This window comes from Osmia lignaria, chromosome 3 (assembly GCF_051020975.1).
Source record: "Osmia lignaria lignaria isolate PbOS001 chromosome 3, iyOsmLign1, whole genome shotgun sequence".
Classification (NCBI taxonomy): domain Eukaryota; kingdom Metazoa; phylum Arthropoda; class Insecta; order Hymenoptera; family Megachilidae; genus Osmia; species Osmia lignaria.
The window spans coordinates 9687590-9712476 of NC_135034.1; the positions used below are offsets into that span (position 1 = coordinate 9687590).

General features: G+C 38.0%; 1 protein-coding gene across 13 annotated transcripts in view; it reads right to left on the reverse strand.

The window, feature by feature from the left end:
• The window catches only part of LOC117608086 (RNA binding protein fox-1 homolog 2), a 177803-nt gene that overhangs the window by 14603 nt on the left and 138313 nt on the right, over nucleotides 1-24887 (reverse strand). For 8 of the 13 annotated variants that reach the window (XR_004582293.2, XM_076693438.1, XM_076693437.1 and 5 more), the window contains 2 exons: nucleotides 21660-21714; nucleotides 17897-17917 (listed from right to left, as the gene is read on the reverse strand). Coding sequence is in view for 12 of the 13 variants with exons in the window: in XM_076693438.1 (XP_076549553.1) it covers nucleotides 17897-17917; nucleotides 21660-21714 (76 nt within the window). In the remaining variant the exon portion in view is untranslated. Of the gene's footprint in view, nucleotides 1-3396; nucleotides 3545-17896; nucleotides 17918-21659; nucleotides 21715-24887 lie in introns of all 13 variants that reach the window. The other 5 variants (XM_034332658.2, XM_034332656.2, XM_034332652.2 and 2 more) reach the window with 1 other exon arrangement.

A 24887-nucleotide genomic window follows, 5' to 3' on the forward strand; every position in this document is an offset into this window, starting at 1 on the left:
ACACAAATGCACATACGAATACTGACCTGCCTTTTGTTAACGTGTTTTATCAGCTGGTGAGTTTGTCCGGCCATGACCGCTTCGTTCAATGTCCCAAGAGACAATATACCAGGGTGACGACGAGACGAGGCGAGATTTTTTACATTGAGATCGACTTTCAGGGACTTAAGGACCTTCTGATCATAGGGAAAAGGGTTGCTGAATATATTAGAAACGTGAAAGAAGACTGTTATTCAGATTATTTTGTCGAATATTCCTGCCTGAATTGAATACAGGAGGTAAATGAGTGATCTTTGTTCAGAAAAAAGGAAATGGTATCGTTTGCTCCTTTTCAATCGAAATAAGTTCCATTCAAGACACCAAATGGGAGAGCAGGTGAATGAGAGACAAGAATGGTACAAATCTATCTTTAGAGCAGCTGAATCCACTGGTCAAAGGGAAGAGAATCATGAAAACGAACCATCTACGTCCAACCACCACACGTGTCATCGAACAGTGCCAGTTGCTCAGAGTAATGAATCTAAATCTGTGAAGTCTATCATGAAAAACCCTCATACGAGGTCACAGATGGCTACCTCCACGGTTACATTCCAAGTACCAGAAACAGTGGAAGAAACTGATAGAAGACCCAAGAAACTCAAGTTTCAGGATAGATGTAAGAGATTCAGTAACAGTCCGATTTTCGGGCTGATTCTGTTGGTGGTATTTGGAATCCTGCTACCTTGTATTGTAATTTATGTAGCATTGTATTATTTGAACAAGATCAGAACGCAAACGATTCAATTTAAGCAAATAATTAACTAATGAAAGAGGAATAAAAATATTTCAAATTAAATTTCACCTGGAAATTAATTAGAAATTAGCCTAATTAAGCGTCGATGTTTCTACTGTGGCGATTGACTCGTTGATTGTTCTACTCCTTATCTCACAAAATTTCGAATTTTCTTTATATCTTTCTGGAACGTGCTGAATCTTCAAACCACTAATTATTTCTCTTTAAAAAATTCTTCAAGGATCTCAAAGAAACCTTAATGTCTCTTAATTGTCTTGCGTCTCAAGGATTTTTTAAACGAATTTGGAACACGTTCGTTTGACTCAAAGGATCCTTTAACTTAATCAAAGCCAAAGGAAACGATTAAAGAACAGATCTTTCGATTGAAGAAGGAAAATCAGCCGATTGATCAAGTTCTTCGAGGAAATCGAGCTCTTCGAACCAAGCACAGATGATTTCCCGTGAAAAGCACGTCGCTCGAATTGAACGAAAGCTTTCAGTGTTCAGGCAACTTGACGAGAAAATTCTTCGGGTCGTTCCGACGATCGTTCGAGCAACAATTAGGAAGAAATCGCCTCTTCGACGCGGTAGTTCGCTGATGGAACCATCGGGGACGTCCTTTTTGGAGCCGGAAATGGTGGTGCTCGCGGCGTATCCGGCCACCATTGATCGAGACCGATTCCCGCTCCTTTGATCCGGACTTTGAGCAATAAAATCTGTTTCTGCCTACCTTTTGTCCGTGCCGTTGCCTTTCGTGGCTCGACGAACTAGCTCGCCTTCTTTTATTTTACGTTCGTGCGTTAACCACCCTGAGCATCCACCTTGAAGATATCAAATGGTCTAATAAAATTTAATTTTTCATTTTTCTCCAAGGATTTAAAATTTTCCAATCAAAGAAGCGGTAGCTAATTTTAATAACTGACATTATTATTATATAAAAATAATTTCTTCAAGAAATGGATGCTCGTCAGGCGATTAGTACGAAGCAGAAAACAAAAACTGGCGTTGCTGGTTAGGCTAAAGGATTGTATACAACGAGCAACAACAGTAAACAACAACAATCAACAATTAAAAGTCACAACAACAATAATGGAATAGTATAGTTAACAATCAAACTACCGTGCAAGTGTCGCACGTGTGGTTAGCGTGAATTAAGAACGGAAGTTAACGAATTCTGTATCGAGTGGGAAAAGCCGGCTTTAGATCCGGCACTATTTTAGTATTCGGAAGTTTCGGTGCATCGAGAATAAAACTAGAGCGTGATGCATTTACAGCAGGCACATTCCAAAAACAGGTATTTAAGGGTGTGATAAGAATGAAACAATAAAATCAATCGCTACGATTCGATCTGTGGTGAAAATTTCCTTTAGAATATTTTACAAATTCCTGACGAATAAAAGGGTGTTTTCTAAGTAGGAAAAAGTTCCGAAGAAGTAGATCAGTTTTCGACCACAGATCAATAATCGTCGCGCGTTGAACGTCGCCCTAAATGGCGTGTCAGGTTCGTTAATTACGTGAAAGGTAACATCGATAAAATGCGTGGCCAGAGTGAACAAAAAAGGCTGGTGAGAGAGGGATTTTAATGGTGTAGAACGGAAAAGAAACAAAACGGAGAATGGTGCTGCTCGAGGAGGCAGCGACAATGTAACAACCGGTACGAACGGTGCCGTTTCCGGTGTATTCTCATGACGAACCGGCAACAGTCTCGTTGTTTCCTTCTACGAAATCGAAGATCCCTTCGATGCTGTTGTGTCATTTGCGTTACGTCGCCATTGTGTCGAAAGAAAGGGCGCTAAGAGGGCTGATAAACGTGTTGGAAAATGGAACAGAGGAGACGAGAGGAAAAATTGAAGAATTCAAGAGAGATTGCCTCTTAATATCGAAACACTAGTTAATTATATAAAATTTCAAATTTAATTAATTACCAAATTCATTATAACCGACGGAAAGTGCGGTGAGAGTGTATTGCGAGAAGGTAACAGCGATCGTGAACAAGAAATTACTCAATTATCCGGGAATCTGTCGAAGCTTCAATGTCGAGTTATCGCGTAATTGAACGAAGAGGGATCCTTTTAATTAATTCGTTCTAATCGCACTCCTGGTAATCTGTCACGGTGCTCGAGCGATTACGGGGCCATTAAACGATGATCACTAATTAAGTTGATCGAGCTGCTAGGAACGCTGACTAATCTGCTCGAACGCCTGAAACCGCGTCGCGTCTCGAAGAGGGATCGTTTGGAAAATCTGAGGAAGAATCGAGCGGATACGAGGACCATTCTCGATATCGAAGAAATTGGATCCATTTGGATTCTCGAAGAGGCAGGCAATCTCTCGTTATTCACACTGGTTTCCGGTATCGCGTGCCGAAGGAAACATGGTGTGCTACGTTCTATTCAATTAATTCTTTTATACCATGTAAATTGATCAGAATTAATAATTGCAAGAACACAGCGACACTTATTTCTTTCAGCTTTCAAAAGTTTCTAAAGATAGAAGAAGCAAAGATGGGGTAGATTGGTGACAGGTTGAAAGGGGGTTAGAAGGGTAAAGGAAATGGTGTCGTGCTAGTGGTTTCGTTCAATCTCGCGTCATTTCCGGCTGGGTTATTAGAAGACTCTCTGTACCTTCGTCTCGCCGCCGCCCTGGGTGCGAGGACGAGCGGTGCAGCTGCTGGGGATGGGGTCACCGCGGCTGCGGCGACCGCTGCAGCTGCAGCTGCCGATGGCGCCGCTGCCCCTAGCCAACTCCACGGCATGGCCGGCAACCTGTATCCTGTTTTTTGTCAGAAACTGTTAGTTTGTTACATCGTGTGAACCGAACTTGCGACAATCCTTTAGGTCGCGTCCGAAACAACCCTTATCTCGAAACCATGAATCTTTTTACTTCTTATCTGGATCTGATATAACAAAGAAAAATTATGTGAAAGATTAAACGTCATAATCACGAACAGGTAACATTGTTCATCAAAGTGTTAAAAATTTAGATTTAAATTTAATAGATTTTCTAGATAATTAGACTGCAGATGTATATTTTGTTGTTTCACGGTGTCTGATTCATGGTAATGATTAGGGGTTGAAAATGGCAGGTCGTAGATTAAATAGTTATTCTCGTGAGCCATGAATGATTGTCTGTGACACGGAACCGTTGTTCTAGAAAACTTTTCCATTTGTTGTGCTAAATGGTTGGATATTAATAATGTAGTTTGAGCTGTTACCGTGTTACAGGCGACACGGTCACGAATTAACTTCATTAATATTTCGCACCATCTTTTTACGAATATTTTCTGTATCAGTTAACGAGCTGATTATTTAGTTTATTTATATTCATAATTTTATCTGAAATTTCTCTGCTTTTTCGTTTCCCTTTTCTTTCATAATTATATTACTTTAATTTAAGATAATAGTGACATGATTAAGATATTCAATAATTTACGATTTAATTAAATACCAGTCAGAATTGGAACCTACGCTAAATCCCCAAGTGTGAAATTGTAAATTTCCATGGCACAGTGTGACAAATTCACAGGATTGTAATTATCGCGATAAAGGAGACGATGTGCCTAGGTACAAAAGGAATTCGATACCGTTTTGATGATTCCTGTACATGAATTATGTATAACAGGTAATACGAGAATTCAGGTAACTGAATATCGAAACAGATTAACACCACCGCAAAATCGAGTGTTCAAATTTCATGTGGAACACCACGAAGACGCGTCTAAGTTTCACATCCTGTATTTATTTCTTTAGAATTTATCTAATTCAAACATTTTCAATTGCAACATTCCACTGTTTCTTTTTCCATTTTCTTTCAAAGACGAACCATTTAAATATCCCCTGAAGATGAGTGAATCATCAATTTTGTAGCTCTATGTATAAATCGAGAATTACGCTCGGATATACATATATCTTAGCTTCTCTCTGGTTCACTTATTTTAAGGTTCCAGTTCGATGCTGTTCAAAAATTGCTGGGGTTATTCTTGGAGGAAACGAGGACGATCTAAAATTGAGGAGTGAAACGCCTCCAGAAATCGCAACGAGAGCAAACATTCAATTTTTATGCGAGACACTATCGATCCCTCCCATCCTCTCCTTGATACTTTTATTTCACAAATGTGAAATAACCTTTTCATTTTCGATTTTTACACTAAATTTATCAAATTTTCAACACCTCTCTTTCCACTTTGCAACTCATACAACTTTACAAAATATTTTATCTTCTCTTCTATTTTTTCTGTTGAAACGTCTCGATATATCGCCGCAACTTTAGCAAGCTTTCGAAGCGTTTTAATTAAACTTCCGCGTTCGCGTAACGATCGTCGTTCAATGAGCGTACGGAGACAATGTATTATTAATTAACTCGCTCTTTCCGACGTTGATTTATTCCTGCAACAATACGTCGCCTATTTGCCCGCGAACACGACCGAACTGCTAATTACCCTCGCGTTTATTTATCGGTTCGTCGTCAATCGGGCTCGGTCGACGTGATTCCCGACGAAAAGCATCGATTATTGTTTGTGATTTTTCTTTTTTCCTTTTCCCTGCTTTCTCGATGACATTCATATGCTCGCTCCTCGTACCCAATTATACGGAATACGGTTCGTTTCTTCTTTGTGCGGCGAAATACAGAATATGTGGAGCTTTCCAATCGTTTCACAATTTCACTATAAATTCAAATCGTTTTTCTAAACAGAAAGGATTTCCATTCTTTCATATTTCTATCTCTTAACATTCTTAGCTGTAGTAACTTGGATTAATTTTGAATAATTCTGGTTAATCTGTATTATAAATTCATCAATGGATCTGTCATATTAACGTCGTGGATATTTCAATGAAAATTTCCATTTCTATGGAATGTTCTTCTTTATAAATTCAGAAGGGAGAGCGAGCTCGTTAAATGAGGTTCTCAGTCTAGCCTCGAGTGGCACCGCAGTAATTAATATGATTGAATTGATGAATTTAGGATGTCTCTTTAATATAAGAGTACGAGCTATGATGCAAATATTATGCAGTTCTCACTGTGTGACTCTATTAATTTTTAGCGGAAAACTCGTAAATTGCAACGATAGAGCCACGAAAAGTGTACAGATGAAATGAGAATATAAATGAATATTCATGGAGACATAATGAGCACGGATTGTCGAGTCATAAATAATCAGAGATTCATCAGAGAATCTCCTTCATTCGTGAATATCCATAGCAACTTCCGGACAATTTCAGCCGTTCAAACAGACCCGAAGCGTTTTTCTAATATTTGCCATTCCGCGAACGCGACGTGGACACACGAAGCGTTTCCTTTGAATTATTAAACGGACAAACGAAACGCTGCCACGCGGGAATCAACGAAATTTCAACCGCAACTTCGTGCACGTCGCCAGTCATACGCGATTACGTTGAATAATTAACAGCCAACGAATTGAGTCACAATTAATTATGCAAATAGCCGACGCGTTCGATTCGTTATTAGATTCGTTCGGAACAACGAGATTCTATTTAATCCAATAATGTTCAACTGAAATCCTTCGATAAAAAATGATAATTAATCGCGATAATTAAAAAACAAAATTCAGAATATTATCTTTATCAATATAAATTGAAATTTCTGGTTCAATGAAAATCACCGTACGCGATGGCTGAACCTTTTAAATAAAATAATCGGCCAGGTGAAAATCCACGATTATTAAAATCCTCGTCTCCCATTTTGTTTCTGGGGTATGATTAAATGGAAAGCTCGATGTAGGCGAGACTGGCGTAACCTTGAATTGATGAAAAGCCATGGCAGCGAGGATACCGCGGGGAATCAATGGGGGTTGGTGCATCGAGTTTGCGTACGTCGAGAGTCATCGTTGGTTCACGAAGCTGCGAGTAATTAATACGATTGAATTCTATTCTCCGTCTGGTGCAAGCTCAGAGGCTTTCGCTTGGAAGCTGCAGAGGCCTCGTAGGGTGGTACGACAGGGTTGCGAAGGGTGTAGAGAGGGTTGGCTATGCTGGCAGGGTTGCTACGAGCGATCAATAAACGCTGCTGCCAGCATCCACCCCTGGATCCAACGTCTACCCTTCTCTCTGTCTCTCTTAATACCACCTTTTCACGTCTCCTTCCATCGACATTTTTCTTCTTTCTTTGCCTTTTCCCTCGAGAAACTTCTCTCTATCTTCGTATCTCTCTACCGTCCAAACACATCCCCCAGTCTGCCCGGTCTCCTCCCCTATTTTTTCTTCTTTCTCTCATCGCTCGTTACTTCTTCCTTCATCTCTATCCAAGTTGAACTTCACCCTCTGTTTTACTCTCTCCATCGATTTTCACGCATCCCTTTCTCTTTCTTCAATGTTTTACGTTTCCGGTTTGATTTCCTTTCTTCTTCAGGGAACATCATTTCTTCGGGATTTCACTCTCTTTGAAACGTCTTGATTTTAGTTTATAAATATTTATAAGAAAATATAATAGAAAATATTGTCTCTTTTATTGAGCGATTTTAGAGCAATTTTCTTTGAAAGCCTTCGTACGCATCGTCGAAGAATCCACGGAAAAAGAAACAGTTTTGCCTTCGTTCTATTTTCTTGCTTCTCTGTGATAATCGTCGGCGAACCATGCAAAGTATTCTTATGTCGAGAATAACGTCAGAGAGAAGTCTCTTTACGAGACTACTCTTCGAGATATGACAAGTTGAAAAACTTCAACTGAAATTTATCTAAATTCCTCGTATTCCTATAGAAATAATAAATACGAAACTTTGAACAGTCATAAAGAAGAACATCCCTATATTTCTAGTTTCTACTTTAAAAACGAATGAGTAGCAGGGAAAGCCCTAAAAGTTTCGAAGAAAAACATATCACCAGAGATGCTAGAAAAACATTGAATCCTTAAGGATTCGTCGGTATAAAAATGTTTCCAATCAACCTGGACAAAACCTCTGATTCCCAATCGAATCTCGATCGAAGCTACACGAGAAACCGATCGGATCTCTGTATCTCGAAAGGGGATGCGATTTGCGACAACGACAAATCGACTCGCAGAAGACTGGGTGAGAGAGGCTGGGTGAACTTAGGGGTGTGAGAGAAGGAAGGGTTGCTGTGGTAGACGAAGAGTGGAGGATGGCTAGAGAAGTAGAGCTAGAACAGAGCATACATCGAGACAGACGTGAATACAGCCCTGGGGGGGCTGAAAAGTCAAATGCACTAGAACCAACAGTCGCATGACCCACGAGTAAAGCAACAGTGATTAGGTGTGTGTAGATTACGCTACTCCTCCTTTAGCAATTACGCAAGTAACATCAACGGTTCTCGGGGGTTAGCTAATGGTAATCGACGGACAGTCTAGCAATTTTGGCCCTCCGGAAGGGTGAACAGCTCCGTCCATTTCGTCGAGAAATGAACGGACCAACCCTCTTCCAGCTGCCTTCGACCTGGGATATACAGGCTGGTTCAAAAGGAACGAACGATCTATGAATTCACGAAAAGTTCTGAGTAATATTTACTTTTCTATATAAAACTGTATATATTTTTTTCTTCGATTGTATAAACGTTTGGTTAGAAAGGTCTTTTTAGAATCTATAACGGTTGCTGTCGCGGACAGAATAATTAGCATATACTTAATAGCGATTCAGTAAGACGAAGTTAAGCCAAAGGATAAAACCGATAACAAGCAAAAAGTTGAACTTTAACACGTTCGTACGATTAAACTCGACGCGTCAAACAAGCGAAGTTAAGTGAAGGAAAGCAAACTCTAACCGAGAGGAAATTTGCAAAAACTTAATTTTCTTACCGACCAACGCGGTGGATGAAAATCGCGAACGAAAAAGTTTCGAAATTTCTTAAGTCTCGACTCTTAACCTGGAAAATCTTTCAAAATTTTGAAAATTCGTTATTAGAATTATCTACTGAAGGCTTGAACTTGTTATCTTAATGTTACGATTCGAAAAATTTTCAAAACTCAGAACCTTCCGTGTATTTTGACAAGACCGTTCAGAATTTCAAAGACGACGAGGGTGTGAAAATCAGAGGATTACTGTCGCTTCCTGTAGCAGCAACAAAATGCATTCCCGTTGAATAACAATCAAATACAACGATCTCGCTACACAGACTGAAAATCGCAACTTTCAAAGGTCCTCCGCCTGGTCACAACAGCTGTTTCATCGATCATAAACCATGCACTAAGAAACGCATCGTTCCAGAAATAACAATAATATATATATATATAGATAGATATCGTATATGGTTCCTTACGAAAGCCATTCAACAAAAAGAGAATAGAAAAATGAAAAATTAACGAAACAAGGTACTGTACTCCGAGCAACGTGAGTAAATTACGCAAAAAAAGGAAAATAAAAAAAAAAAGGTAGATGCAAAGATTAGTATAAAAAGAACGTGAGCTTCTACGATGTTTCACGTGTCGTGTCTCTCGTACGAAAAGAGAAAGAAAAAAAAAATATTAACCTATTGATATATAAAATTTTTGCAAATCATCGCGATTGGATCATTCGATTTGAAGAAAGGTAATTACCATTGGGAATCACTATTACAGCTAAATATTAAGTTTATGAAAAAAGTTTGTCGTATTTTTCCTATTCTACAGATCCCGAACGTCAAGGATGTTTTTTCTTTTCAAATGAAAAATAAAAAAAGGAAAGAAAAGAGAATAATACCAGTCGTCTCTTTCCCATTCTGTCTGATTCAAGGAGGAAAGGATTATCTGTCGAGCTTTCAAAAAAGCGCACTCCCTTCGAGGGTGTCTACTAATTGCTGACGGTGCTTGCACGCTCAGCGGTAACTAATTAAGGCTACGCACTGAGACTAATTAGTGAATGCCAGGCTAAACAATCAGTAAGAATGGTGAACGTTATATAGGTATATACGTATACATATAGATGTACTCGTGTTTGTTGAAATAACGACGCCGTGAATGGTGACGAAGCTCGCGCCATTCTCGAAATTTCAATGGACTTCTTTCGATTTTCTGTACCACAAAGAATCCTTTGTTTTCGATTTCGAAGCAGAGCTATCTTTTTTCGAAATCCTATGTGTCACGGATCTAATTATACCGTGATACTACCGGCAGTTACTTGCGAGAAATCGAGAATGAAGAGCGAGCGACGTGATCGAAAATGATACGAGAATTAATTAGTTACCACTAAATCAAAGGCGGCACTTGAGCATGCAGCAACCTTCTCCCGGTCAAAAAATTACTGTCATGTCTCTCGCCAACTAACACACCGTGCCACGATTCAGTAACATTAATCAATGACAACAGTTCCATAAGAAAAAGGGTTTGTGAAACGAACAATAAATAAAAGAAAAAGAAACAACCTTGAAGATAAATCATAAACGATCGACGTTAGATCGATTGGATCGAAACTAAAAGAGAATCAACGAAAAATAGATTAAAGGACCGTGCCGCCATGGCAGCCAATTACGGTAAAGGAAAACAAAAATTGAGGAGAACAATTTCCGAGAATTATTATAACGGTGGTACACGGGTGAGAACGTAGCGGGAGAGACGCTAATTGAAAAGAAGATAACGTGTTACGTTTGTCTGATAAGAACAGAGAGAAACACAGGAATACAAGAAACGAATGAAAGCGTTCTTTGGTAGAAGGCATGCTTCTCTCTTCCCCCTCGTTACGTTCTTTCTCGCAAATGCCTTAAAAAAAAAAAAAAAGAAAAAATTACGCGAGCAATTAGCCAGTACAACTTGCATTACCGACCCTTTTTCTCTCTTTCTCCCTCATGCTTCCATCCCTCTTTTTTCTTTTCATCCACGAAGATCATATTAACGCGTTGAATACCATGGAATCCGCTGATACTAAAAATAATATTAACGCTATCCAAAGTTCATCTATACTTTTTTAATATTAATTAGTCGGCCGCCGGTGAGCGCCACGGTAGTCAACGTGTTAACAATACATTCGGTTAATTCTCAAATTTCAGTTATTAGTATGCTACCTTAATAAAATACTGAAATTTGAACAATTGCAATCATAGTATGCCGTTTTCGCCACGATATTCAACGTGTTAAGGTCCGTTAAAAAACAAGAAAGAGGGACCAGAATGAGAGAAAAAGAGAACACAAGACCAAACTAAAGAGAGAATAAATTAAGAAACGATACAAAAAATAAAACCAGAAGGGGTAAGAAAAAAAAAAAAAAAGGGAAACGTACGTGTGAAATATACACTAGGAAACGCAAGATCCGTTTCCGCAATCCACACTACTTCAGCTCTCGTTACGTGTACGTAGGTGCAAAATATACAATATATATATGTAATAAGTAATCAGTACGACTGCCAGGACGGACGTACCATAAAACGCGTGAAATTATAACGTAATAATAAGATACGAGCGTGTATATCTACCTGTTAATTATGTCCAATCAAATTGTTAATTTACTCTCATTAATATATGATTTTTCTATTTCTTAATTGTTCCTTTTTTTTAGACATACACGCGCGTACCGTTACATATTCAATATATAGGTATATGTACGGTATATATATATAATATATATGTATATAATGTATTCACAGGTGAATCTCATATGAAGGCAAGCCAAGGCCACGACATGAGACGTGCAAATTAAAAAAGGTAATAATTATTAAAAAAAGAAGCAAGTAAAAAATTCTCTCCCAAAACCGCTTTCCAACCACAACCAAGCACAACCACAGGCAAGGTACGGGCCTTTGTCAACGAGACAGTCATCAACCAGTGAATATGTGGCGCATTACCGTGATTATTATATATATATGTAATACAGGCCTGCTCATCAAGTTGCCCCGCCATTCGACTAATAAAAAAGAAATATTTCTTATTCTTACAGAAATTCATTATTTCGAACGTTTGGTATTCGTTATACTGCTTGCTGTGCAGGCCTGGTGTAATAGTAACAATTCGAAGTCTATATATATACAGGGTGTTCAGCTAGGGGTGGGCATCCATTGAGGGGGTGGTGGTTGAGATAATTTTGAACAACTTGGGGAAAAAATTACCCCAATTGCCACCCCTACAAACGATGACAACCCCTAGCCGAACACCCTGTACACGTAATGTATATGAGTACAGGGTGCTTCAGAAAGGTTTATCACGAAAACTATGAATTCTTAATTTTCAAATTAATTAAAAAGTATTTTAGAGTCTTGCTTTCTATGATGACTATAGTTCTATCAATGGTTAAACGAGATATTCCAAAAATGGGGTGTCGAATTTTGGGTAAATCCTGTTTTAAAAAAGAATCCACAGTTTCATCGAGACACCCTGTATATACATACGTATGAGGTACGAAAGAGGGGTTAATCGAACGGTACGGGAAATTGGAGGAGAAACAGTGGAATTTAAGGGTGGAAAACGAGGGATGAAGTGTCAAGAACGCGTGACGAGGATAATCGAGGAACGATTAATAATATGTGTGTAGGATCCAGTGACGAGCACCGTCGGAGGGTGATCGTTAATACAACTGTTGTTTTAACCACAGTGATTCGGTTATTAATATCGTGGCAATCGGTTATACGAATCGACGAGTAGCTTGGTCTCGATTCGACGAACAGTGGCGAACAATACCGGGATAAGATCGATTGGATATCGATAGGGATCGCGTTCTATCGCTTCGATGAATGTTTTGGACACTCTTTTTCTTTCATGAGTTATTCACAAATTCAATGCTACATCGAATACTATTGCAAAAGTGACTAAGACTGTTCTAATTGATGCTACTTTCAAACTGTCAACTAATTAGCTATGATCACTTTTCTAACACGTATCTAACATGTATCTAATAATCAAAAGAATATTAATTTCAACACTTGAAATGATTAAATTGATGCAAGAATAACATACGTGGCGAAGATTTTTAAACCATTTGCATTAGGGATTTTATTCATTTATCGTCAGAGGAATTTATGTCAAGTGGAATAAGAGTAACACTAATTCGGGTCAAATTGAATATCGTTACATGTTGCGTGCAATAAGCGACGATCATGCACATTCGAACCTTAGATTATTTTCAGTCTTTTCTCGTATTTCATTTGCTATAAAAATAAATTGTTATTCATCTCTGTGTGTTTTTCTCGTATTAGACAATTAATTGAGGTATCAATTCTTAACTTCTAAATACTGTTTCATAAAAAGATCCAACCGATACCATTTTATCACACTCAAACATTGATCTAAAATAGAAAAGACAAAGAGAATTTAATATCCCAACGATGCAAATGGATTAAAAATATCAAGATAAAAATATTGTCTCCAAGGAAGAAAGAAAGAAAAAAAAAAGGAGTGTCCAAATCGATCAACAATCTACACGAGCACCAACATCATCGAAACAAACCCCAGCATTGCCACGCCACACGGTAAGTGTCACAGAATTAACTTGAGACTTGCTAGCAGCCAGTTATTCATTAAACAAGAATGATACAAATGTGAAACAAACGAGAGATAAGTGCTTTTGTTTAGAAAGATAGATAGAAAAGATTGACTTGTGGTGTTGCGAGCAGTGTGCGCCGCGATACGGCCAGATTAATCGATTAATCGAGTATACAAAAAAAGGGGGGGGGGGATTTTTGTGGAGTCTAGACAACTTAGATGAAGAATAAATAAATAAAAGGATTGAAGGAATCGATCAGGTACAGGGGTAGTAGGCACAAGAGCGATGGGTTAATGTAGTAAATCGTTACGCTAATAATTAATCAAAAATATCATACGAATTATTACGTACGAGAATACCTCATGCTTTAACCACCGGACAGAGGAAACCCTAGAGACTAATAAAAGCTAGCACAGGCGAGACTCGCATCTTTTATTATTATTTGTACGGATTTCTTTTTTTTTTTTTTTTGCATTCGACACTAGAAAATATATCCCGACCTTTCTCCGCATTTTATTGCCGTCCACTGCCCTTCGACTACCCCTTTTTCCAATCCAATTCCATTCTGAAGGGAACATCGAGAAGTACGGAAGAAAAAGAGGGGGTGGATGTCTCCTCGTCGATCATCTCGGATATCCTCCCTTCTCTTTGTATCTTTTCTCTCAACATCTACGTCGTACACTTTACATCCATTTCTAATACGTGTGTCGTTAACGTTGCCATTTTTATCCATTTCAATTTTGACTCATTTTAAAAAATTTTTTTTTTTATTTTTCACGTTGGTTCATGTTTTAGAGAGCCGTACCTTCGCATCTGAACGTTCCAAGTGCGTCAGGTCGTGTGCATCTCTTGGAGAATTCTCTCAGGCCCTGATAAATCATCCTTCTCGTCCTTGCGGTCTTCTCTAAGGTTGGAGTCCATGTTTTAGGTAGTCTTCAGGGTTTCTGTGCTGGATGCTCGAGCTGTCTCGTTCATGGATAGCTTTATACTTCATAAAACAGAGGCTAGATTTTATAAAATTGGCTAAATTAGCATTTTCATGGTTATATATTTTATAGAATCAATGACTTCAATAATTTTAATAAATTAACGAGAGATTTTATATTTGCAAAGTACAGTTAACTCTTTCCAATGTCCTCTTCGATGGTACAAAAGTGTTTCCTGAGAAAATTTAACGCAAGTCTTTTGTTATCATTGAAAAGCAATGATATCTCGAGTTTCGAAGTACAAAGCTATCTGCCATCAACGAGACAGTCTCGTTCCATTCCTTTCTTCCTGGTATCCTCTCTTCCTGAAGATGGCACGTGTAAACGATCGCGTGAATCGCGATGAGAGACACGATTTAGAACGAGCTTAAAAATATGTTACGTGGGTGATGGTACACGTGGCATGCAAATAAGGGACATCTACGAAATAGTAGAAGTGTTGAAATAAAGAGCAATGAACCCTTGTGTTAATGAAAATGTTCGTGGTTGCCAAGTTAGAAGAATTTAAGTTGACTGTGAACCAACAAGGAACTTGGTAAAGATTCTACGAGATAATAGAAAAGAAGGTAGCCAGAGAGTGGTACACTGAACAAGACACATCGAAAGAAAAGAAAAATTGCGGATAAACAACTGTTCGAGTGCCGTGTCAATTTCTCGTTTGAAACAGACACCGTTAGACACTCGAAGTGGCTATTGTTTCCAACAACGAGTTTGAAACTGCAATTCGATCTGAAAGAAATAAAAAGAAGCGAAAGCAACAGGGATGAAACAGTGACACAAGGGTGTTTGAAAGAGGAAACGATGCATGCCACGTAATCGAAACGCGAGAATTCGTTCGTTTTTTTCCTTTTGATAAAGTAGAAAACACTTCTTTATTGGTTGACCAGAAAACACATTGATTCACCAGGGGGTTGTTTTTTGACGAACGATAGCAAACTATTGTTGCGCGCGAACGTTTGTTGAAACCTTGACGATGAAAAGAACTGGCACAAAGGTTCCATTGTTTCCTCGATACTGAACTTACGATCTGGGTTAAACTGCATTTATTGCAGTTGTAATTTAACGAAACATGTTCGCGTTCAATTTGGATTAATCTTCGAACTGTGGAGCCTGGGTGAATGATGAATAACCAAATTTAAAGACGAAAGAATTTTGAAAAATTCTGCCAAAATATTTAATTTCTGAATTATTTCAAACATCAAGGTTTCAATGAATCATTGTTCAATTTGCACAGTTTAACTGAAACGTCCTCCTGGAATATTGTATCATTTATATGTCTTTTGATTTTCAGTCGTTTTTCTCTTTGTCCATTAGCTCTCTGTTTCGTATTTCACATTATTCTTATATTCTTCTTTTCTTCATGTTTCTTCGGCTCGTTTCCACGTCTGTATTAGAGTGTTCGTTTTGGTAGAATCGAGTTCCGGAAACGTAGAACGACGCATCACTGTCTCCCAAAGAGAAATCGTGCGAACTTACTGCGATCGTTGTATTTTGTCTCTCAAGATTTACACTCGAAACATGGTGGTCTTGCACGTGAGATTACCGAGAATAATGTTCATGGTTTCGCGGGTTCAAGTAGAAAATGTTCCCGAGCATCAGTCAACGTGCCTTGGAAGTTTCACGAAATGGGAATTGATCGATCGGACTGAAAATCGAATCGAACTGAAGTAAAAACAATGCTGTACAAGAACTGAAAATTATCACAGCTTTTATATAACAAATCAAAGTTTAACACGATAACTTCGATTTGAATTGTTTCACATGAAAATGCATTCATGGAAGCTGAGTCTTGAAACGTAAAAAGTTGAATTCATTTTACTTCTATTCTCAAAACATAGGAACTTTGATAACGAATGTGAATAATTAATGAATAGCACCGTTTTGGAGGAACTTTAAAAATCTTTCAGTTCATCGATGAATTCTGTGTCTATAAATTGAGTATTTCAAATCACACTTTGGCACGTTGACGATGATTACTGAATTTTCGGAATGTCCACTTATATTCTATAAAAGGTAACTTATAATCACTAGAAACTATACCCTGTATCGATGTATGGCGAGATTGGTAATGCGAAATACCATCGTTAAAAGAAAAAAAAAAGAAAAAATAAACGCGCAGAGTGAAGTGTAAAATACTCGTATAAAACTCGGTAATTAATCCGGAGGAATGATATCATGGAATGTCGTTAAAATACTTTCCGAGTACCCTGTGGTTCCGATACTATCACTAACCTTACGATCTAAACTAAATTCGTAAAAATACTCTCGAGAAAACGTCAGCGAGAATCTAGATTCTTTTAATAATTTCCGATTCTTTACGCTGAAGCTCCCTGTACAGAGAGAAAATCATTTCTCAAGATTAGGAATCATCGATTCATTGATCTGAGAAGTCTCGTGCCGACCTACCACTGACCGATAGACGTTATCCACGTGGCCGTTTCTTAATCGCGTTATGACACTTTAGTCGCGGAAAGATTCTTATAATCGAGGAAAATTGTACTGCGTGAAATTCGAATACTCGAAAGACACCGAGAAGAAAAGCAACGTGAAAATTTTGAAAATTAAGAAAAGATTTTCTACCTACAAATATTAGAAATTAAAAACACAGAATAGAAACAGCAAAATCATCAAATATACTAATGAAAATATTTCGAAAATATAACATTCGCTACGTAGAAATTTCTTCGAGCGCAATTTCCTCTCATTTCTAGAATTTTCATCCCCTTTTCTCGCGTCAAGTTCACACTAGAACGGGAATAGACCACATACTGCTCTTTTCTGTCGCGAAAACACAGAACGGAACAAACACTTTTTTCTGATTGTACGTGTACTCGTGTGTGTATATGCGTGTGCGTGTGTATGTAAGATAGACGTGGGATCGGGGCCTGGTGTGAGCACGAGCTCTCCATCGTACAGGTTGAGGAAGACGAGTGAAAAGAGTGAGAGTAAAAAAATAAATAAAAAAAAAAAAGTAATAGAGAGAAGAGTAGACAGTAGTATTCGCGAGCTGGTTGAACGACGAGCAATTAGTTGTAGGTAAATAAAGTCTGTACACCCACCTTGGTTCTGCTGAAATCACCGAGAACCCTAAAAAGAATTGTTTGGGCAGAGCGTAAAGGGTTGGTGGTTAAGGGGTCAAAAAAAAAAAAAAATCGAAGCCCTTTTTCGCGTGGACCATCTAAGGGTCAGTGCTAGACCTGTGGTGTAAAACACGTGGAAACGAGACTACATCGGTGTCGTTTTTACGTGAAAACGTACCTTGATTGAATCGAGTCGACGTCTACTTAAATTAATTAATGGAAAATGAATTTTCCAAACTTAAATGTTAGATATTTTTATCGACTCGATTCTATGGCACGAATAGAAAAACGCTCGCTGAAATCAGCGAAATTCGAGAGAAGATAAAAGCGATGAAATAATAAAAAAAAAATAATTGAAAAAAAAAAAAATATAGAAAAAGAAATGTAAGATAGATCGTTCTCGAGCGAAGAGAACGAGATTTCTATACTCGTGGCTGTCTTTGTCTTTTAGTTTTTGCTTTTTGTTGGCTTGGTCGTGGTGTGTTGGCGGCTGTTGGGAAGAAACAAACGAAAATGTGAACTGTTTTTTTTTTTCCCTCTGTTTGCACAGTGCGCCTCGAGACTGTCTGTCGCGATGCACTCCGTTGATCGTCATCACTGTCGTCGCCTTTTCCTGTGCATCGCCTTCAGGAGAAACCGTGGCAATTCTCACGGATCTCGAAGTAGAGATTCAGCAGTGCCGATTCTGGCACGTCGTGGAAGCACCTACCCTCTGGCCATTGTACGCATACTGAAACATAAAGCACACATTGCACGGTTAGCGGATGGGTTATTCGAAACTTCATCGTACAAGTTTCCAAGCAATTCAACCGCACCGGGTACCGCGAATCGCTTTGAATTTCATCTCGACTCGACGAGTTTTGAAATATTTCAGATTCTTGGAAATCAACGGCACGCAATGGTATGCAGATTTTCATTTTAATTCTCAAGGTAATTATGAAAGCATTTATAGAGAATTTCGTCTTCGTCTTCAAGTACGAGCGAAGGGAGAAAAGAGGAAAAAGCATTTATCGTTTCTGGCGTGAACCTGATCGATTGCCTTTTATTTCAGAGAAAAATTGGAAAGGAATGCTGGTAAGTGGTGAGCAAGTGTGTTTCCTCAAGAAAGCAGATCCTTCATCTAGAATCCTTCGGAAGAGGAATTATCCTTTCGTGCAATAAATTATCCTCGTGTCGATATCGGCTCGATACGGATCCTGCTGCGCGAGATATTCTCCAGGAAAAAGAACGTTTCCTTTTTTTAATTTTCTATTTTTCAAATCAGCAAATCTAATTGATTCTTTTAACGAAGAATACACGGAACAATTCGAAATGCAATTTGAAATAAAAAATAAAACTTTTACCGAAATACTATTCAATCCTCTTTGAATTCTATCAATTTTTGCCGGACCGGTAGAATATGAAAGATTGGTGTACACAAAAAAAAGCAATGGTAGAATTTTTGATGAATTTTCATCGTCGATGAAAACCTGTCGAACAACCGTTCCTAGTAAGCAATGGAAGCACAAGGTTCGTTCGTTTTTTATTTGAAATTCCATTATCGCAAACGGCGCAATCCGAATTACAAATGCCGGTCGAAATTGCCGATTGAAATACGGACTTTCGTGTAATTTAACCCTTCAGCCTCTGTTTCGAGGATATCGATAAATCTGTTCGATTACGTATTCATGAAAAAGAGCAATCGAAATTTTCTGGAATACTATCTCTTATATTCGTCTTTTTCTATCTGAATGGAAAAATTACACTTTCAAAATGAATTTTCTTACCACTAGAAAACAAATAAGTGACTAAAAACTCATCAAGGAAATCGAGTCATCCTCGTCGACAACGAAAACAACGCGCTCCATAGAGGACGATAAAAGAAAATTGTTCTTCAAACTTATCTTCTTAGATCGACTTCTCTGCTACACAAAGTTATCCGACCGAACACGGTAGAGTCCAACGAACGGAAACTTTTCAGGCAAACAAAATGACCCGAGCTACTATCCGTCGGAACTTTCTATTGTGAAGAATTCGGCCGACTTTTGGAACAGAGTAAAAGAAATCCTCTTTCGATTCTCTGCCTCCTCTTATCGAAGTATCGTACAATTTCAAGTGTCGACGGTGGCTCGTCACTCGAAAATATTCGCTTTGTAAACGCGTGAAAGTCAGCAAAGAAGGTCTACGAGATACCCGCGGGAACTGTTCCATAAAATCCGCTGGTAATCCATCGCCGGAGGAAAATTAAAAGTTATAGGGCAACGGGGCTCCTCGATGGTTGTTACGTGTGCGACACAGTTGTTGGAAATGATGAGGATCGATGGAAACCCGGGAAAATAGACGAATTATGGTGACCTACATGTCTGTACACTCGAAAGTGATCACGGATAAAATCAAATAAATTACCACGAGTGTAATTATTAATTTAACGCAATTGAAAATATTTTTGATGGAGGGATATTTTTTTAATTAATTCCGAAGACTAATAATTTCGAAAACAATTTTCCTCGTTGCATATTGTAATCCGTTCAACAGAATAGAGGGGGAAAATTTAATTAAATTTAGGCATCGTCTAATTTCTCCGTAATAACGGATAACGTGACCGCAATTTCATCAGCATTATCATCATCAACGGATTACGTATATAATTTTCCAAGAGAGCATGTACAAAATTCAGAGGTGATTTTGAAGTTTTCAAAGAAATTTTCATGGCGTAGTTCTATCAGAAGCATTTTGTAACGCTACTAGTGGCAACAAATCGTCGACCAATCTATTTTACAAAAGCTTTCAGCGCGTGAATTTCAACGAAATTGCTAGCTGTCGTCAGGGGGAAAAAAGAGGGATGAAATTTTCAAGATCCAAGAGTTTCTCAGTTAATCCAGTGGATGCGCGATACAGAAACCGACGTGGAATATTCAGTCTGTCGCCTGTTATCTCTTTGTACGCGTTTTTCTAGCGAACAAAGGGAAAGATATCCTGGAAAACTGGCAAACAGTTAAAAAGACGATTGCGAGTTCTCGTAGGGGATTAGTCGTGAAATGTATGAAATTATGCAATTCCTGCTTAAAACTCTTTCGACTCGTTCAGAAATAAAAATCATGACAGTGAGAGGATTACTTGAAGTCGATTAAAGGATTTCTTTTCACTTGGCTTTTTTCAAATTAGTCCTTGCAAATATTCTGTTGACAATTGCTTCTTGGTAGATTAAAATAACACTGCAATTTTAATACACTGAATATCATAATGAAAATAAACATTTGCAATAATACGTATTGAAATTTGAATTATTAACTCGTGGATGGCGTATCTGGGTCTCGGCTGATCCAATGTATAATTTATAATAGTATAAATTAAAAATATTACACGAACGCATGGATGTTTCAGAGGTAATGCATACCATAGACGCGTCAAGTAGTTGAGATCAATGTTAGGTCCGACGTATGTGGCCACAGGTGTGGTTCTAATCGCGTAATTCGGATACTGGAGTAAATTTCGTCGAACAACAGTGGTCGGGCAAGGAATTACATGGGTTTGCTCTGGGTTACCTCGTCATGTTTACCAAATATGGTTATTATTATTCAGAGAATTACTGACTAATTAATCCCTGCGATTCTGGCTTGATTTTTTATACATTCTAGAGGATAATGCGAGTTTGATTACCAATTAAAGAATCTGTCTATAATTAGAAGCACTTTCGGGTTAGGTAAAACGAGATTTCGAGTTGGGAAACACTTGGCAAGGGATGGCTGTGATTGTTGCATGAGTTTTGATTATTTATAACCACTTCAGGAATTGTGTCTGCTACTGGGAGCGTCCTGACGAATTGCTTCTCTTCAAAATGATAATGAGAATCTCTATTCACTGTCATGACATTCAATTTCTAAATATATCTCTTTGTTATTTCTGTTTGCATGAAATTAAAAAAGAAGTAAATTTCTGCTTGCTCGGCAGAAGTCTCGTTAATTTCCGCCAAATATGAGCGTGCATCGTCCACGATAAGTTTACCTCGCAATTGTCCGATCCGATAATCTGGATTAAGCCGTGATTTGAATGGGGTCGAACGATGGCATCGCGGTTAGTTTTAGATTAAAGTCAATTGCTCGGACGATGGAATTAAAGCTTCAACTGTGGAGCAACGAATCGAGTTCCAGCAGCTTTTCATTATCAGTTATCGGCACAAGTTCCATTCAAAAATCAACAACACTTTATCGAAGAAGCTGAATATTATAATATCAAAGAACGACCTCTTTTTACCTTTTCCAAGTAAGCGCCTTCTTAATTAATGATACTAAAACAAACGTCAAGTTCCCTGAAATGGCTGGCGTATATTTAACTAGACAAAAGATAGAGAACGAAGGATGAGAAAATAACTTGACGTTTCGCGATACTCGGAAAGGTAAAATGTGTCAGACTAATAATAACATCGGTGAAATATTACTTAAATTGAAAATTTAGATTTCAGAAATTATTAAAATAAATATACTTTAACTTACCGTTGGGTACCGTCGGTGGTTTTTTCGTCTGCACCCTCGCTGTCGCGTTGTTCACCTGTCAAACGAACAATAAGAGCATTAGAAAAGTTATTTCATCTTCCTTCGAAAGGACACAAATCTTATTTCTATTTATCAATACGGAGATCCGTGTTTGTTTCTGCTTTCCCGTTATCAATGCCGTCCAACTTTCTCAACTTTCTTACCTATTCTTCGAGAAATTCTTCCAATTCGATCAAGAAAAAACTTACGAGAGAAGGTTTTACCGAGTTGAAAAACGAATGATCTGAATTCGACGAAAATATTTCGTTCGAACGGAAGTTTGCCGAAGTTGTTGAAACTCGGACAGCCTTCGACGATGGCGGTGCAAGTTCGTTGTTTACTTTATTTGCCCGGGAAAATATATATTTTTCTATCCAGCCGGAAGGTTGGATATTTCCGGAAACCGTCGAAACAAACGACAATTTTGCAGAGCCACGCACGAATCTCGCGATCGATGATGCGTCGATGAATGCGCAACCGGATTCGCAATTTTCCCTCTACGCGTATCTATCGGCCTCTCAATTTTCATTTTCAACGAAATTCTCGCCTACCAAACGAGCGTATCTGACCTGTGCGAATCGAGCATCGATCGACGAATCATCGCGTTAGTTTTGCCAACAAAATCTGTTGCAACTGTGCGTCGTTGCTTCTTTTGATTTCATCTACCAATTTCATTCTAGTTGTTTTTTGTTTAAATTTAAATTTTCTACAGTGTTCAAAGTAAATATTATGCGACGCACAGCTGCAAGGTTTCACTTGAATTCAGATATTTTTTATTTTCACGCAGAGAGGTCGTCGATTTGAATTTGACAAATTTTCTGTCAAATTTTGGAATCGACCCTCTTTTCCTTCTGAAACCATGTCTAAATTCAAGGAAAATTTCAAGCATTATTTCTCCAAAAATTTGCTCCATATTCTTGGTCGTGAAAGCAGTGTTATAAAACTGACAGAGAATCCTTTGATAAGTTGACAAATATATAATGAATTGATCGCGTTCAAGACCAAGAACAAAAGTATTCGATCGATCCTTTCAATATCCATAATTTTCAATCATAGATTAAATTTTCGGCCACACAGAATCGTAAAAATGAAACATTTTAATTCCATCAAGATATTAAAAGCGATCGATCGATTCGTCGAGCGGGATTCCAGAAAACTGGAGCATTCAGATTAAATCGGTTCATCTAAATCTTGTTTATTTAACTTTATATTTGAACACACAAAGCATTCAAAAGCTCCAATTTTCTGTGTAATTATAAAAAGAAATCAAGAGACTGTTACCGTCGATCTCCGATTATTTCAACCTCGCACAAGCACTTTCGTAGCCAATGAATGAAAAAAAAAGAAAGAAAAAAAAATCTCGATGGTTCTTTTCATCAGTTGGTTATTTCTTACCGTACACTTGATTCTTCAGCTCCTTTTCATTCTCCTTTGCCTTTGTTAGTGCAAATGAAAATAATAAAAGTCACCCGGAGTCTTTTCTATCCACCGCAATTACTTGCCACCTGTGTCTATCTTTTGCAATTTCTAATTTTCAAAATATTATTATTGATCGCTTAATCGTTGAGCAAAAGCTCGTGGTTAATTTACAGAAAAATAAATAAAAAAATACTTTGATCGGTGTGAATTTACGATATCATGATCACTCGGTCAGCTTCTTATTACCGAAGATTTCTTGTCTCTCACGTATAAAATCGTTCAATTTATCGTAGACGCGTTGGACACCTAATTTCTCGGTATAAAACGAAACGCGATCGCTCGTTACGAGAAACGAGGCTCGCTTAATCCGGCCATTACTATAAAGCGAGGTTGCGTTGCACCGCCGACGACAAATCCTCGTTGTTGGAAACAAGATCGTAAAATGCAAATTGTTCGATGTATCGACGCAATTGGCCTCCGATTCTCACGACGGAATAGCAAACAAACATTTCAGAGAAATGGCAGTGACTTGGCCATTTGGAAAACGAGATGACTTTGAAAAGTGTCTACGACAAACGCTCGAATGAATCGCTTTGGATCGAAAACAAACACCGTGACGCGTTTTACTGTGACAAGCAGAATTGAATTAAGATTTCCAAGGCCCTGGGGCTATCAAATTAAGTTTAAAATTAACGTTTGATCGTAAGAAAAAAGGCAATGATAAAAGAAATTGCATTCAATGTTTTTACAAAGCGGAGCCCCGGAGCTATAGCTCACCTTAATACAACAATGGTAACGAATAAGAAAATTCAGACGAAAATTTTAACAAAATAGACGAGCGATGTGCGACACACGAACACACGACCGTCTATGTTGACGTTCTGTCGCAGACTACCTGCCATGTTCGCCTACCTGAGCATCAAACAAAGCCACCGTCCATGAATCTCGAAATCTTTGTTTGCTATTCGAGCATCGTATTAATCTTTCTTGTTTCTAGTTTTCCACGTAATCCGCGTAAATTGTTTTGAAAATACACTGCCTGAACGCAACTGAGTTTCATTGTTCCCTCTCCCGAATCGATTATTTATTTAATCTCGCCGATTATTCGTATAATCTTTGTACGCGAGAATGGTTTGCGCAAAGCTTCTTTGTTTAAAAAATTATGCACGCATGCGGAAAATATATAAATTTATTTTGTATTATTCGATTAATACGTTTAACGATAAACGCATTAGCTTTGATAAAATATATATATTTGTAGAATCATGCAATTAATGCGTTCGATGTTAATTAATCAGTGAAACGTTTGATTAAATTTATGTTCCTTGAATAAGTTACAACTTGAAATTGGAATTATTTTGGAAGACAGGTTGATTTGAATGCTCCTCGATTTTCAACACGGTGACTGTCACAAATTGGCGAGATTAAATCCTGGGATCTTAATGGACGTCTCGAGCTACTGCTGCAAGTACAAATACGATTCGATGCAAATTCAAGTTCGCGACGCGATCGTTTTGCAAATTGGAGGGGACGCATAAATTCACTACTGTAAATGCGTCGATTGATTTTAACAGAAACACTAAAATTTTCACTGATGAAACTCTCGTTCTATGAATTTTTATTTTCTAAGAAATTCAAATCAAAATTACTATGTGAACTCTTTTTTCTTTCATTAATTATACAATTAGCAATGAACGCGATTTTTTCACTCTTCTAAGATAATTAAATGAATAACGAGGGTGAAGAGGTTTTAAAGCCCAATTATTTTCC